Source organism: Rhea americana, unplaced genomic scaffold, assembly GCF_003343005.1.
Source record: "Rhea americana isolate MKP2758 unplaced genomic scaffold, rheAme1 scaffold_178, whole genome shotgun sequence".
Classification (NCBI taxonomy): Eukaryota; Metazoa; Chordata; class Aves; order Rheiformes; family Rheidae; genus Rhea; species Rhea americana.
In genome coordinates, this window is record NW_028185905.1 from 6,809 (window position 1) to 21,434 (window position 14,626).

Genomic DNA, 14,626 nt, shown 5'->3' on the forward strand with positions numbered 1-14,626 from the left:
CATGGGTCTTCCTGTCCTTCAGCCTATCTCCTGGCAGACCTGGCCCATCTGGGCAGGAGGTGCTGGGATGGTGGTTTGTCCCCACCAACCTGTCCCAAACTGCCCCCACAGGGAGGACATRGATGGTGGGTGCTGCAGACGCTCCTGCTCCCTGGGCGAAATCCCCTCGAGAGAGGGTGGGAGCATCTTCCTGGGAAGCTTTTGCTGCTCGTGCTCCCCCAGCTTCTGCTGCTGGGACCGTTAATGTCACCTTTCACGAGCGCTGTGCTTGCAAAGGAAGCTGCCAAGTATAGCACGTTTTAATTTGTTCTTTTCCCATGCATTCCTGAATTTATGATTTAGTTTAGTCTGGTTACCGCTTGCGACGTAGACGTAAAGCCCCCTCCAGAGGGTGACTCCATGCCATAAGCTTTGTGGGTTCCCTGGAGAATATTGATGTGCTGTTCCCTGAAGAGCATCCACCTAAGGAGGGATTTCATATTTGATTTTGCAGAAATTTGAGCTCTGAAAGCTGTCAAATAGATTTGTCCATCCAGTGATTACATGTAACAGGCTTCTRTCCAAATCCAGATGATGATGTTTTGTATTCTCTCCATGCCTTTAAATGCCTAGCTGTTACGTACTATGGATTTGGGAAATATTAATAATGTGTAAAAAGCACAAAAAAGGAGGGGGAAAATGCRTTTTCAGTGATGCATGCATCAAGTTGAAAAGTACATTAGCAGTCACTTGCCATCTGTAGAGACTCGTCCAAAGCAAACATTACCAGTCAGTCCAGGTCTGGCTRCATAATTGCCTTAAACCATTGCAAGGGCATCCAGAATAGCACAGTCCTGGAACTACTTCTAGGATTAGGTCTTACTCCCCTGAAAAATAAACCTTGGCAATAGCTCAGTTCTCCCTAATAAAAATTCCATTTTCACAGCTTTATTCAAGTTTTCCAGAGCTGTGGTCCAAATTAGAAACTGCATGCAGAATATCTGACCCCGGAGAGCAGGATGGAGTTTTTCATTTAAAGAAGTGCCAGGCTGGAAATTTCCAAAGTTCTCTGTGGTTCACCTATAGCAAAACCGGAGAGCATGTCTTCAGAAACCGCTCCCTTCCGCTGCAAAGCTCCCCCTGCCCCGGCTCCTGGCCGCTCCGCTCGTGAGTGCGAGCGTCTCCTCTGGGGCTTTTCTTCCRGAAACGTGGTCTCTCTTCACAGACCTGCAGGTACTTCTGGAGCTGTTTCTTGGTCAACTTCTTTTTGAGAAGAAGTGGGGGAAAGCGACCGAGCTGCAGCCATGCATGCCTTGGCTTTTGCAGGGGGGAGACTTCAGAAACACGATGCCCCCTCCCTGCAGGGTTTATGCGGACGGATCGCTGTTTTTCGTGTAGTCCTGTGGAGTTGTAAAGCGCTAAGTGCTGTAAGAGATCTCACTGAGTGACCAGCAGAAGCCATTTGATATGGCTTTTACCATCGTTTTTCCAGTCTTAGATTCATCTGTCCGTCAGTAGCTTTTAGTGCAAATGTGCTTTTCTTTTAACATGATAAATGCTCATCTCGCAATACTTCAAAACCAATGAACCTATTAGTGTCTTGAGGAGAGATGATCCAGTTAAATGTATCCATGGGATAAAYGTCTGCTTCTTCTGTTAAACAGTGCACAGGCTTCGAGCAATGTGYGTTTATTTTTTAAACGGAAATGCAGAAGTGATCCATGCAGCACGCATTGTAGTTGAACTTGGCCAGTAGTAAATGGCAGAGTAGTTTGCAGGAGCAACGAGGAAGCCACAGTCACAGCTCATCTCTGGATCTCAGGCTGGTGGGGCTAAAAGATGCACAGAAAAAAAAAACTCTGGGCAAGATCATTGCTTAAATGTTCACATGGGCTCCTAATTGTGGAAGCATGTTGAATTACATGATACAATGCAAAGTTATATAACACCTTTTATGAAACTCCTGGCAATAAAACAATGCATAAAAATAACAGATGTGGCAAATCACAACCATGTTCTGAAATCTTCCTGTAGCTCAGTTTAGTGAAAGCAACAGAGTTGGTTTATATTGGGCTTTGTGTTTTTGTTTTCTAATGTCCATGGACAAAGAAATATGTGAAAGAGAAGTTGAAAAGGCTAAAAAATGCGAGCAGCTGCCAACGCCAGGGCAGCACGGCGAAGGCGCGGGAGCGGTAGAAGATCGAGCCCTGCTCATGTGTCTCCTGGAATAAATAGGCAATAAATAGGCTCTGGGTTTGGTATCGGTGGTTGGGACTTGGTGGATTTTCCAGGGAATAGTGATCAAAGAAGCAGAGGGGCAGCGGGGATGGAGATGGGGCAGTGGGGATGGAGTTGGGGCAGCGGGGATGGAGTTGGGGCGCATCCATCAGATCGCGCTGTGAGCGGAGCACCTGGCTGCGTTCGGGTGGCTGCGCAGCCGCRGCCGAGTGCCCCGGCCCGCCTCGGGGAGGAAGACCGTGAGATACGGGCTCTCTTCGGCACGCAGAGCCCAGGCGTCGTCCGGGCCGGGGTTCCTCCCCGCAGTGAGCGCCGGGGCTCGCGCGGTGCCGCCGCTGCCGGACTCGGCTGCTCGTCGGCTGTGGTCGGAGCAGGATCTGTGTGCCCACGCGCGCTCTGCAGCTCTGCACAGCTGACAAAGAGCAACAGGCTCCACGAGCAATTTTCTTGTTTGTTGTGGTACACGGTGTCCTGGACAGGGCCAGCCTGCAGCTCCGAGCGCCTAAAACCAGACCAAGGCTTTAAAATGTGAGGCAATGCTGTATCACTGCTGTGCACGCAAGAAGCAACTGCTTCTTGCTGGATTTTGCCTTTTTTGTTATCCCCTTTCTGCTTGCTGGCCGTTAGCCCCTTATAGAGTGGATTTTACATAGCTGCCCTGTGCTAGGTGGTGGATTGAGTAAGAAAAAAAACAGGTCGTGTCCCTGGCTGGCGTACAGCACCATCACTGATGCGGCTGGCTGTGCAATAACCATGCTGCCGAGCCAGGATTTGGCCTCCAGCCTTCTGTGTTATGCCCCGTTAATGCAGAAGTTAGCTAGAGCCCTGATGCAAGCGCAGGACCAACAGCACCGTCATCTCCGAGTGAAGGGGCCGAGAGGTGCTAATTATTTCTCGCTATAGTTTTAAAGAATTTTTCTTCTTAGATGGAGGAAAGCTGTAGGACCTCTTCAATGGAAAAATGGGAAAATAGTACTAATAGCGTATTTTTATTAGTACAAAAGGAAAAAAGCCCTTCAGTTAAGAGACTTGCAACTCTAAGCAAGAAAATTCCACCTGAAAGAGAGAACTTGCTGTTTTGAAAGAGTGTGCTGGGCACAAAGAGCAAACTGCAAGGATCTCGTGCAACTCTGCCTTTTAGGTCTAATACTAAATTCAGCCATTTATTCTTTTGCTTTACCCAGGAAAAACACTTTAGTAACGCTAATGATAAGATGAATTTCTAGACTAGCTATGAGTACTGAGCATCTTCCAGGATCAGACTCTGACATTTCCATCTCTATTTTCTGCTGCCTCCTCATCCAGAGAACTGATATTTATGTAGCTCTTCCCATCCTCCAAGTCCTTTATAAGTGCCAAGTTTTATTGTATTCAGCAAACGGAACAATAACGTGAGACCTAATTTCCCCATCTGCCAGCCAGTCCTGAACAACTTGCATGTCTTTCCCTTTAGAGAGAAATCTTGGGCYAATCAGAAGTTTCCGTGTTCAATTTAATGTAAACAGTGGGTCTGATCTCAATTCTGTCATCATGTTTCTGCCTGAGAACTTTGTACCCGTTGCAAACTGTTGAAGAGTTTCTTCCCACGTCGGAGGCGGTGGCTGTGTCTGGGTGACCCAAGCTCACGCTGCTCGGGACGACCCACCTTACGGCTCTGAGCAGCTGGGAAGCTAGAAGGGTGCCAGAGCAGCTGCACCGCGAGAGGTGCTTTCGGGTGCAGGATTTCCCCTTGCGTACACACGTGCAAGCTTTGTGCTCGTTTCCCCTTCGGCATAGCCGTCCCTGCTGCCGCCCCGGGCTGACGGSCTCAGATAAGGGCTGGAAGGGGAGATAAGGAGTCTTCTCCTTCTCTCTCGTCTGCAGCATTAGCAGATGAGGAGGCTCCGCTCACCAAATCCCACTGCCTTAGCTAAGTGCACAGAGTAGTGGCTGCCAAATAAAGTGGGTCACGTGCAGYCCTGCTCTCTGAAAGACAGATAAATATGAATTTTTTGTAAAAGAAACTTTTTAGTTAAATAAAAATCCCTAAACTTTATTTTAAAGCACCAGAAGAAAGTGGCTCCCCCTCCCAACCCCATGTCTCTTTAGAAGACACCCTTGAGGGGTCAGGATAGGGCAGTTTTACCTTGAGCAAAACCACGTTGTGTGATGGGGCAGAATGGGCAAAGACACATGGTCTGAAAGAGACTGGAGCAAGCACCAGCTAAGGGATATAACGTTTTTAATACTGTCTTCAGATGCAGCATGTGACCAGCAATATTCATACATGATGTATATACTCATTTTTACTCCCTAAATTAGGGGAGGATCGAGGTCCTGCTGTCTAGCTTGGGAGCTCATTTGTCTGCTTGAAAGCATAKGGCCAAGAACAGCCAAATAAATAAATAAGTAGTCTTGTGTGTTTGGGTCTGAGCAGCAGGCAGAAGGCTCCTCGTGCAATGAGCTGACAAGGGCAAATAAAGAGGAACCTGTTGATCTTGGAAAGAAAYGGAGGATTACGGGGCGGTCACACGGCGCGAGGGAGACCATGGCCGTCTGTCCGGCCATCAATCTCGCTCGTTGCTAAACTGCTTTCGGCAGCGATGGTGTGTTTGTTAACAGAGCTGCTGGCTCCTGCGCGTGGGGTTTTCCTGTCCTATAAAACGCTACCCGTGCCTAAACGTGCCGGCCTCGCGCAGCCGTGGCGGAGAGGCGAGATGCTCTTCGCTGGATCCTTGCCATGTACTAGGTGCTATAGAGAATAATTAATGTTTGTAGATACTTACGATTGGTAGCACTATAAACAATAAATACTAAAATTGTTTGCCCAACAATGATGCATGAATGCAGGATGCCAAAAACAAAACTCCAGCCTAATAACAACCCCCCTATAATTCAGCAAAGTTATTGGAAGTAAACCAAAAGCTATGTCTAATGCTAATAATAAGCATATTTCCCAAAGGTAACGTTTGATTTCTATCCAAAACCAAATGTATTTGAAGCTTTGCCTGAAAACCATTGTACAGCAGATTAACTGGGACATTTTGATCTGTGAATAACTTTGTAAAGCCTTCAGCCAACTCTGAAGAAACAGCAACACAGACGTGACAAGACTGGGCTACGAATCGCTTCACAGATAATGTGGCTCTTTCACAGTGAGTCTGGAGAGGCTGGAGAGCTGCTTTGGTTTTGTGCGATGCATATCTGGCGAGTGCATACAGCGGTGTGCGGAGAGCACTCTGAGCAGAAATATTGGTATCGGACATTGATGGGCTGCCTAAAATGACCTCCCGAGTCTGTGAAGAAYGTTATAGATTAAAAAAAATCCTATTATAGCCCATTATGTTCTGGAATGTGTCCTGGTGCACATCACGGTGGAGAACACCAGTCGCTCTCTGTATTTCCTGTAGGAAAGGAGACCTATGGAAATGTACTTAATTTAAAATAAAGAKGGGGAAAGTAACAAGAGAATGCTTCCCCCGCCCCCCGCCCTGGTTTTATTTATCTTTACAACTGAAAAGACTGAGCTGGGGAAGGCGACTGGAAAAGGAGACAAAAGCAGAGGTCCCTCGCTGTTCTCTAAATGTAGGTTTGAAATCAATGCAGATAATGCATTTGGAAGGACTGTCTCATTTACTGGTTTTCAGTAAATTGCTGGGCTGTGCTTCCCAATGATAGCATGATAGTCATGCCTGTGCCAGTAAGTATATGCATTATTTTTCCAGTGTGCAATTTCTTGCAAGCAAAGTTGGAAGAGTTTAGTTTGAGCTGCCCTGATGGCTCACCCYGAAGTTTTTTGGTTCTATGTGTGGGCACAGAAATACTTTGGGCTTGTGCATGTCACCCCAGGTGGTACAACATGTTTCTCAGTTCTCTGAAGTTTCTTGCAGAGACACAACAAACTGTGCTCACACGCGACATCCTCCTGCGGTGCGGGGAAAGGCCCGGTGGCTCTGCCGTTCCCACGCTCCCGGCAGCCTTGCGCCCACTCCCTGGCCCAGCAGCAGTCGTTTCGAGCCGCTGCTCACTCTTCATCTTTAGCCGTCTCATTTTTTGCCCCTAGAAGTCGGTGATAATCTCCCAGTGACACCAGTGCTGCTGGATTAGGCCCAGGGTCCAGTTATCCACATTAAAAGTATGAACTAATAATTCATAGTTCAAAGTAGGTTTGCTATGGACAGCACCACTAGGAATTTATTGCATGATACTAGAGTTGGTGCTTAGGTTTTCTATGAATAATATTTTTTAATTGGAGGCAGACTATTCATATATGCTTTGAGAGAATAATTTTATGGATAAATATGATCTTTATTAATATTTGCCTTTGTTAATTCATTAATGTTAGTAAAGGGCTTTGAAGATGAAAGCACAATATGCAATAAATATTAAGATTATTCCAATATATTTAATGTTGCTAGCATTCCAGTTCCATCATCTTTCATTCAAGAATCTCAAAGTACTTCCCAAAGGCTGATTAATTTTCTCTTGAGAGTCCAGGGAGATACCTATTATTATCATCCCCATTTTATAAAAGAGTTGTCTTTTTTTAAGTGCATTTTACTCCATGCTTGGTCAAAATCAGGGAACAAGGCAGGAGTCTACTTGGGAATGATCCAAAAATTCCCGACTCCCATTCTTCTGCTCTTGCTGCCAGACAACATTCCCGTCTGGGGAGTGTGGTGTGGTGCTCACCTGTGCAAAGGTGCTTTCATCTCTCAGGTGCTTTCATTGGTTCTCCCAAAACAAAAAATAGACACCAACAAGGCTGCCACACCTCAAACRGGAACCTAGACTCTTCCTGATCAGAATTATCCCGGTTACTAACGTTCCTGAGTGGCCGATGGTGAATTTTGCTAGCAGTGCTGTGAAGGACAGGCCTGGGGTCCCATCCATCACCTCTGTTCAAGGTCAGYGTGATCAGACACTGTATTGTCCAAGAGCTTGTTTAAAAACTTAGTCATTAAAAAGATAGCTGGTGGGAAAGGGGCTATTAACAGAGGAACAGGAGGGACATGTATATGGGGACCTTCAACATGCTGGRGTAACTCTCAAGGTGTTTTAGAATCCTCCTGTAGAGACAGCATTTTGTAATCCGTACGCAAAACACTTAAAATGGATTTATGCTCTCAAATCTGGACTGGGTAAGGCTATACTGTGGTGTAGAGTGCAACTGAGCACAAAAGATTTGGGCTAAGTGGCACATGCTGCAGCTGAACTTCAGAAATGCTCTCCCCAAGCCAGAGCCTCGGTTACGGATGAGACCAGGAGACCRTTCAGAGACAGCACGACTCCAGCAAGCCATGAGAACAATGCAAAGTTCAAAAATAGCAGTATTGACTGGTGGAAAAACAACAGCACACATATAATTTTCAGGTAATTACTACAGTATAATTAGCTCTGCTGTTTTCATGTGAACCATCTGAAATCAACCCTACTTGCTACTGTAACTCAGCTTTATTTACAGTGTTCCCATGAGTAAAGTGATTCTTTAAAAACAGAGATTATGTAACAAATGTAGAAGTGAGTACCTTGTACCAGATACCGTTTCTGTGCGGGCAGGCATAGCCTAGCTGCTGGTATTTATTCAGCATTTCAGTCGCCTCTGCTCTGAACCTCTTCGGGCAATGTGAGAGTTAAAGAATGGGAAATTGGAGGCATAATGCGCTCTCTGCTCATATATACCCTACATTACTTGCATGTATGGTCCTTAATGGAAATAGCCACACTGAGAAATTGTTGAAGGACTGGGAAGATGAAAGAGATTCAAACTCCACATCTTCTTCTAGATCATTCTATATTACACCAACATCCCAAGYAAAATTTTACAAAATAGGACCATATAAAAACGGTAGCATTTTATGCCTACTATGTGAGTGCAGAAAGACGAGGAATACCAGACTTTCACATAACAGTATAAGAAAGACTTGTGCAGTTCTGTAAAACTTAGCATCTTGGGGTTTTTTGTTGTTGTTGTTGCTTTTTGGGGGGGGGGGCTCTACCATAGAAGGAATTTATTCAGTATCTACAGAAGGTAACTTCTTAAGCATTAGAACCTTGCCCTCCTATGTAAAATAAATTGTTAATGGGAATGAAAGAGTTTGTTGCAGTCAAAACCTTTTTCTGTTGCTGTTTTAAGTCCATATGGCTTAATTAAAAATCTGTCTTTCTTCTGTGAAGATGTTTTGAAGATAGATATAACTTTCTGTAGTCTTCTGTCCTTGTATTTAAATTGTCCTTGGCCCGTTTCAACCTTCTRAACGATCCAGAGCTCGAAGTATTACTTGGTCTTGAAATAGCACCTCAGACTTCAAATCTCARTATGAGCTGGTTAAAGCCTATTGCAGTTGCTTTACTTTCTCTTCTTGTGCTGCATCTATGTTTTATGAAAATGGGTGCTAATGATAAAAAATCGCAATTGTGACTCATTGAAATGGAATTTTGTTGACAAAATCTGGATTCAACTCAGCCAAAGGAAATGCTTTTACAAGTGTAGATGAATATCTCAGGAATGAGTATTTCTTCTCAGTGAAAAACTTTTCTAGCCTTGATTAACAAAATAAAAATAGGACAATTCAAATAAAARTTCAGAGAGAAGTGAACAAATGCGCRTACAGAACCAAAACCATTCAACAGTGGCAGTTTTCCTGGGATRAAAATTTACTAGAAGCCGTAAGAGCGGCAGGATCCTATCTGTTACCTTCTCAGCTAGCGCTATCTCTAAGTAACATGTATGCCTTATTTTGGTTAAGAAAGCAGTCCTCCATCATCAGATTCATCAAATGTAAAGCAGTTCTGCTGTTGTGACTGCTGTCATTAGGTATCAGATTAAGGCTATGTGAATGTTTTGCACAAAACACCTCTCGTTTGTTCAGTGGTAAACCAACCACTTCTATTTTCTTGCACCTGAGCTCCATAAAGATGCAAAACCCAAAAGCAACAGGACAGAAAGTGATGGCTAGGAGCTGTCGATGGCTGGACAAGTATGGAGGCTGGTCCCTGGGGATCCAGCCAGAGAGACTTCATTCTGTTTGCCCTTGCTGCAAAACTTCGACTCAACTTGACACAACTAACACTTCATTTGACACAGTCCAAATGTAAAATAGCTCARTTATGAAGAACAGGCCTTAAGAACATTAGCAGAGTAATATGAGCAAGCACATATCATCCACTGACATTAGGGTGGAAAAGGTTAAGCAAATAGTTCTAGAGAATGGGCTAATTGTTGTTCCTATTACTATTGTCTTGCAGCTGCAACTCTTTGTCTAGCAGTAAAGTACACAGGGAGCTGAACTTGACTTGGAATATGTAATTCCAGGCAGGGCATTCAAATATCAGAGAGTACAATTAACATTTTAAAAGATTTATCAAAATCTCAATRAGTAAAGAAAGGGTTTGTATCGTGACCCAGACAGGTTTTGAGTGCTTGATGTTATAAACTGCACCCATACGTATTCAGGAATAAGACAAGTATGTTTAGGAACACAGAACCCAGGAAATACGCAAATGTAACACTGCATATGTAATTAAAGATTATAGTAACTCATTTGCATGTACTTTCCATATTGCAATAATGTTGTTATACCAAGAGATCTAAGGATATAAAAGAGGTGGCATTAACAATATGGTCCAATATCTTTTCCTAATTTAGGATTTTATTTGATAATCTCACTTGCTGTAAATTTTAATAACACAGGCAGCAAAGATGCAGGGAATATTCCTTTTCTAAATATGTAACTGGCTTCATTCTGGGCCCAGTCTGAGAGATGATGGTAATAAAATATGATGTTGCATTGGAAAGTGAATTTAGGGGGTGTTGTATGTACTACTCTGGTTTCAGTATTTTTCTACATTGTTAAGCTTACTATATATCATATTSAGCAATTACACTTATATCGCATATAAAGGATTGAATGAACTTAGTTTGTCTGACATACCGGCTGTTCCATTTTCTTCCTATACATCCAGATAATTTTCAGTAAAATGTTCCAGAAAAAGCTATTTCAGTGCATCTGAAAATCTCTAAATGTTTTGTATGCCTCCAACAATCTCAAGAATAGAGACGTTTTTTAACGATTTGATCATGTTTTTGTAACAGGAAATAGATTCATTGAGAGAGAATGAGTTTTTTAAATAACTTTTTATTTATCCTCAGGACAAAAAAATGCCCTGCCTCCTGCTTGGTTTTGAGCAGAGAATAAGTTTGGACTACTAGAAAAAGAGGATAAAGTCTTAGAGGCTCAAAGTAATGAAAACAACATGTCAGTATGAAAATTGCTTATCTGTATTAAAAAAAATTTATTGTGTCTGAATATAGTTTTCAGAAAATGAGTTATGTGACATGATAGATTTTGGGGATGGTTACAGGACAGGAAAATGGAAGAAAATCAGTCTGGAAGGTAGATTCTGGAAGTCATTTATTTTATTGCAATCTGGCAAAAGGGGGAAATGAACCTTTGAAAACTGGGAATTGAAAATATCATAAACTTGAATGTGTGAGTAAAATCCCTGATCTTTATTTTTATTTCTTTCACTTCCTGCTGCCCCTCTGCAAAAGGTTTAAAGGGAAAAAAAAACTCAGAAAAAGAGAGAAGACTGACAACAGGAAGGCTGTTTTGGAGGTGCTCTTACCTGCTCCAGTTAGTGGTTAGTTGCACGCCTTTTTGAAATGGAGAATCCTGATAAAGAGGTCTGAGTGTTGCTATCGTGGACAGAACTGCAGTGGACCTGGAGCAACTGAGAGCAGCTTTGAAGAACACTGTGTGCTGACAAAGTCTTTTCTTGCCAAAGAAACCATCATGTAAATCTGAAGAGCAGAGAGGAGCAAAATGTAATTACATGTAAATAATGGTCTAAAAATAGAAGCTCAGATTGTTTTTTTTCATATTAAGTTCCTACTTTATACTTAAGTATATATTACATTAAAAAATAAGTGACTATCAGAGGTCCAAACTGAAAAATAAAAGGCCTGTATTAGCTTTGTCTGCAAAAAGTACACATGGACAAAAAAAAATGTGTCAAATCTGAATACAYTGGTGTAAGTAGTGATTTGTTATGTTAGTGGTTCAGCTGCATGCCTTCTTAAAAAGGGTTATGCTTTACTTTGATACTGTATAATACTGAAAAATTTTCATCRTGCAGGATAAAGTGTTTGCTGCAATTTATTTTTGCCATTGTTACAATAATCCTTAAAGGTTTGCTAAGTTCTTGGTTTATTATCTTATATTAGTAAAATAGCAACATAAGATTAATTTCACAAACAACTCAATCTTTTATATGTTAAGAGCATTGAGGGAGAACCACTTTGAACTGAGTATTCTGTACCCTCTCATTTAGTTTGCTTCTTTATTTTAATGTATCTGAAGACATTCTCAGCCTGCTTTATTTAAAGCAAGTTTTGAAAGGGGATGCTGTGGTTTACGACCATGTGTCAGGTTTGATAGCGTTATGTCATGATTTAGCAAAGCACTTAAGCACATGTCCACATCCCACTGAATTTGGTAGGAAGTAAAGAAGCAAAAAACACCCGTTTGCTGTGCTGCAAACTCCTTTCAGGAAGAAAAAAAAAAGGCATTGAAATAAAAGGATATACAATAATCTGATTTTAGAGCTTTTGCCAAATTCTTTAAATTACTAGAAACAAACTAATGGATCATATTAGATCATGGTTATTAAACGTTTTATCATTCAAAATAAAGTATTCTAAACTAGGCTTGTTCAGACCACTGAAATAGATGAGCTAATTATGGCACATGTGGGTGGACTGGGTAGTCATCTGATTTCTTTTCTTTTTTCTTTTTCCTTTTTTTTTTTTTTTAAGCTATCTTGCCTACAGCCTTTCCCCCCTCCTCAACCAGTGTCTTAGGCACAGTGATAACTCTTCATTACATGCAGTATTAAGCCGGAGTGTCTTAATATTACTTATCAGTCTTTTCTAATTGTTCCTCATTTTCTGAGTGCTTGATTTGATATGCAGAGGCTGAACATTGAGAACTGTAACAGAAGTCAATGAGAATGGCAGACACTTGGCATCTCTGCCATCAAAGTGGGATGTTTCCATGACCTGGAGAAGAAAGTAGGGTACCAGAGAGGAGTCGAAAGGGGGGTTTCTGTCAATCTGGCCTGGAGACACAGACACAGACACTGAATGAAATGCTGTTTGGAAAGAGATGTGGGCTGTTTCGCTTGTTCAGAGAAACAGGACCTCATACATATTCTTACTAACAAATGGGCTGGTGTAAAAAAAGCTGCTTACTGGAGAGATACTGCTGTCACATTTTTCTCTCAATGGAAACTACCAAATTGTGGTGAACTATTCAGGTCGGATGGGAGGCATAAATTGTAATTCGGTAATAATCATGAGTGGTAATCTCTTTACCACTGATTCCCTGTGTGGCCTCAAGCATGCTTTCTTTAATTTGTAGAGTGGAGATATTAACGCTATTTTATCTTGCAGTAGAGATAATGTAAGGGYTTTACAAACATTTCTGAAAGCATGATGATGAATTCCACAGAAAGGCCATGAAAAAAAGACAATTTTTGTATCTCTCACTCACTCAAAAGGGTGAACAATACTGACCTTCCTTAGGGAAAAGGACAAGAAGAAAAAAGTGTCAAGCCAATCTGTAATTAAGAGTAATACACAGGTACAAGGAAGCTGAATCAACCTAAGGTGAATGACTTAAATGCTATTATTTATGCTGACTGACTTTACAACCAGAACAGTAAACTTTTCACATAGCATTTTTGCTAGGTATTTTTCCCTCCATATGATCTGGTCTGCTGTTAAATAACTCAGCTTTTACTCAAAGAAAAAAAAATCTACGGGCAATTTTAGGTCTAAAAGCTCTGCTCTCGTTCTGTAGGCTCTCATAAAAACTCAGAACCTAGGCCGTATTTCTTGCTTTTTGCGGGGGGGGGGGGAGGAAATAACAAAAAACCCCAAACCGCTGGCATGTTATTTTATTGATGCACTGAATTGTGCAGGAGTTCGGGAAAAATAATTWAAAAAGATCATTTTCCCGTTTGGCAATGCAGGTTGCAGAATAGGGGGCCCAGCAGGWCGCTCCGCTCCCCGAGCCGGTGCTTTTGGTGCTTTTGGGGGTCCCTCGGCAGCGCGCTCCGGGGAGCCCTGYGGCAGCACCTGATTAAGTAGCAGGAAGCGGCAAATCCCTATTTTAATCAACTTATGACTGCAGGAATGCGTGGCGACCTCTTCCCTTCTCTGCCAGGCGGCCCGGCAGCCCCCGCAGGGAGCCGGCGGCGACGGGCCGCTCCTRACGGCCCGGCCCCGCCGCTGCCGCCTCCTCCCCGTTCCCCTCACACCGGAGGGAGGCGGGACCCAGGCGGGTTGAGGAAAGCGGGGGGGGGAGCGTGACGGGCGGGTTCATCCCCTTCCTGCCGCGGGGACTCGYCGCGACCCGCCGCAGCGGCTGCCCCAGAGCCGCCGCCAGCCCGGCGGCGCCCACAGGAGGGACAAAATGGCGCCCTGATTCAAACGCGGCGTGCGGCGTGCGGGCGGGGGGGGGAGGCGGTGTCCCGGCGGGGTGCGCTGCGCCTGCGCGCGGCGTTGCAAGATGGCGGACAGTGCGGAACTAAAGGTACAGCGCAGCGCCAATTCCCTCCGCGACGCCCCCCGCCGCCGCGCTGGGGGGGGAGAGGGGGGGCCGGGGGCGCCCCCCTCTCCATCTCTATCTCCATCTTCCCCCCACCGCCACCTTCCTCCTCCTCCTTGCTCGCTGCTGCGCGGCCAGCGGAGGCGCGGCGCTCCGCCAGCCTGCCTGCCTCGGCGCGGCGGCTCCCCGCCGGCAGCGGGGGCTGCGGGACGGGGCGCGGAGCGGAGCGGAGCTGTCGTCTCTTTCCCTCCGCCGCGCTGAGCTTCCTCACGCGCTCCGGTCCCGCGGGGAGGGCGGCGGCGGCAGCGGGGGCGGCTCCGCCGGTGCGGGGTGGGTGGGTGGCGGGGGGCTCCCCTCAGCGCCCGGCGCGGCGGTGAGGGCGGCGGCGGCGGCCGTTATCGCCCCCCCCCCTTCAACCCCCCCGACCTCCGCGAAGTTTCCAGGGGGCCGCGGAAGCGGCTTCGCTGACAGGCGGCCGCGGCGCTCATGACAGGCGGCCGCGGAGCCGCCCGAGGCAGCGGGGGAGGCAGCCGCGGCGGGCGGCCCGCCCTGAGGGCTCCCCCCCCTCCCCGTCACCCCGCGGAGCTCCTAAAAAGAGAGAAAAAAAATTAAACAAACACAAAACCCACCCCGAAACCACCCTCCTCCCGTCAGAGGAGTCGTTTTATCCTCCCCCAGGCGCGTGAAACTTTGAGGTGGGCTCTGCCGCCGGGGGGGGGGGGGGGGGGGGGGGGGGGGAGGAGGAGGAGGATCGGCGCCACGGGAGAGGGTGGGAGGGCGCCCACGAAGACGGCCACGCGCAAAGCCGGCCTCTCCGC

General features: G+C 45.3%; 1 protein-coding gene across 1 annotated transcript in view; it reads left to right on the forward strand.

Annotated features, from left to right (window-relative positions):
* The first annotated feature begins 13,737 nt into the window (after nucleotides 1-13,737).
* PIAS1 (protein inhibitor of activated STAT 1) overlaps nucleotides 13,738-14,626 on the forward strand; it is a 61,685-nt gene continuing 60,796 nt past the window's right edge. Inside the window, exon 1 of the mRNA XM_085301492.1 lies at nucleotides 13,738-13,793. Within this exon, the coding sequence (XP_085157618.1) occupies nucleotides 13,770-13,793 (24 nt within the window). The 5' untranslated portion in view covers nucleotides 13,738-13,769. The remainder of the gene's footprint in view (nucleotides 13,794-14,626) is intronic.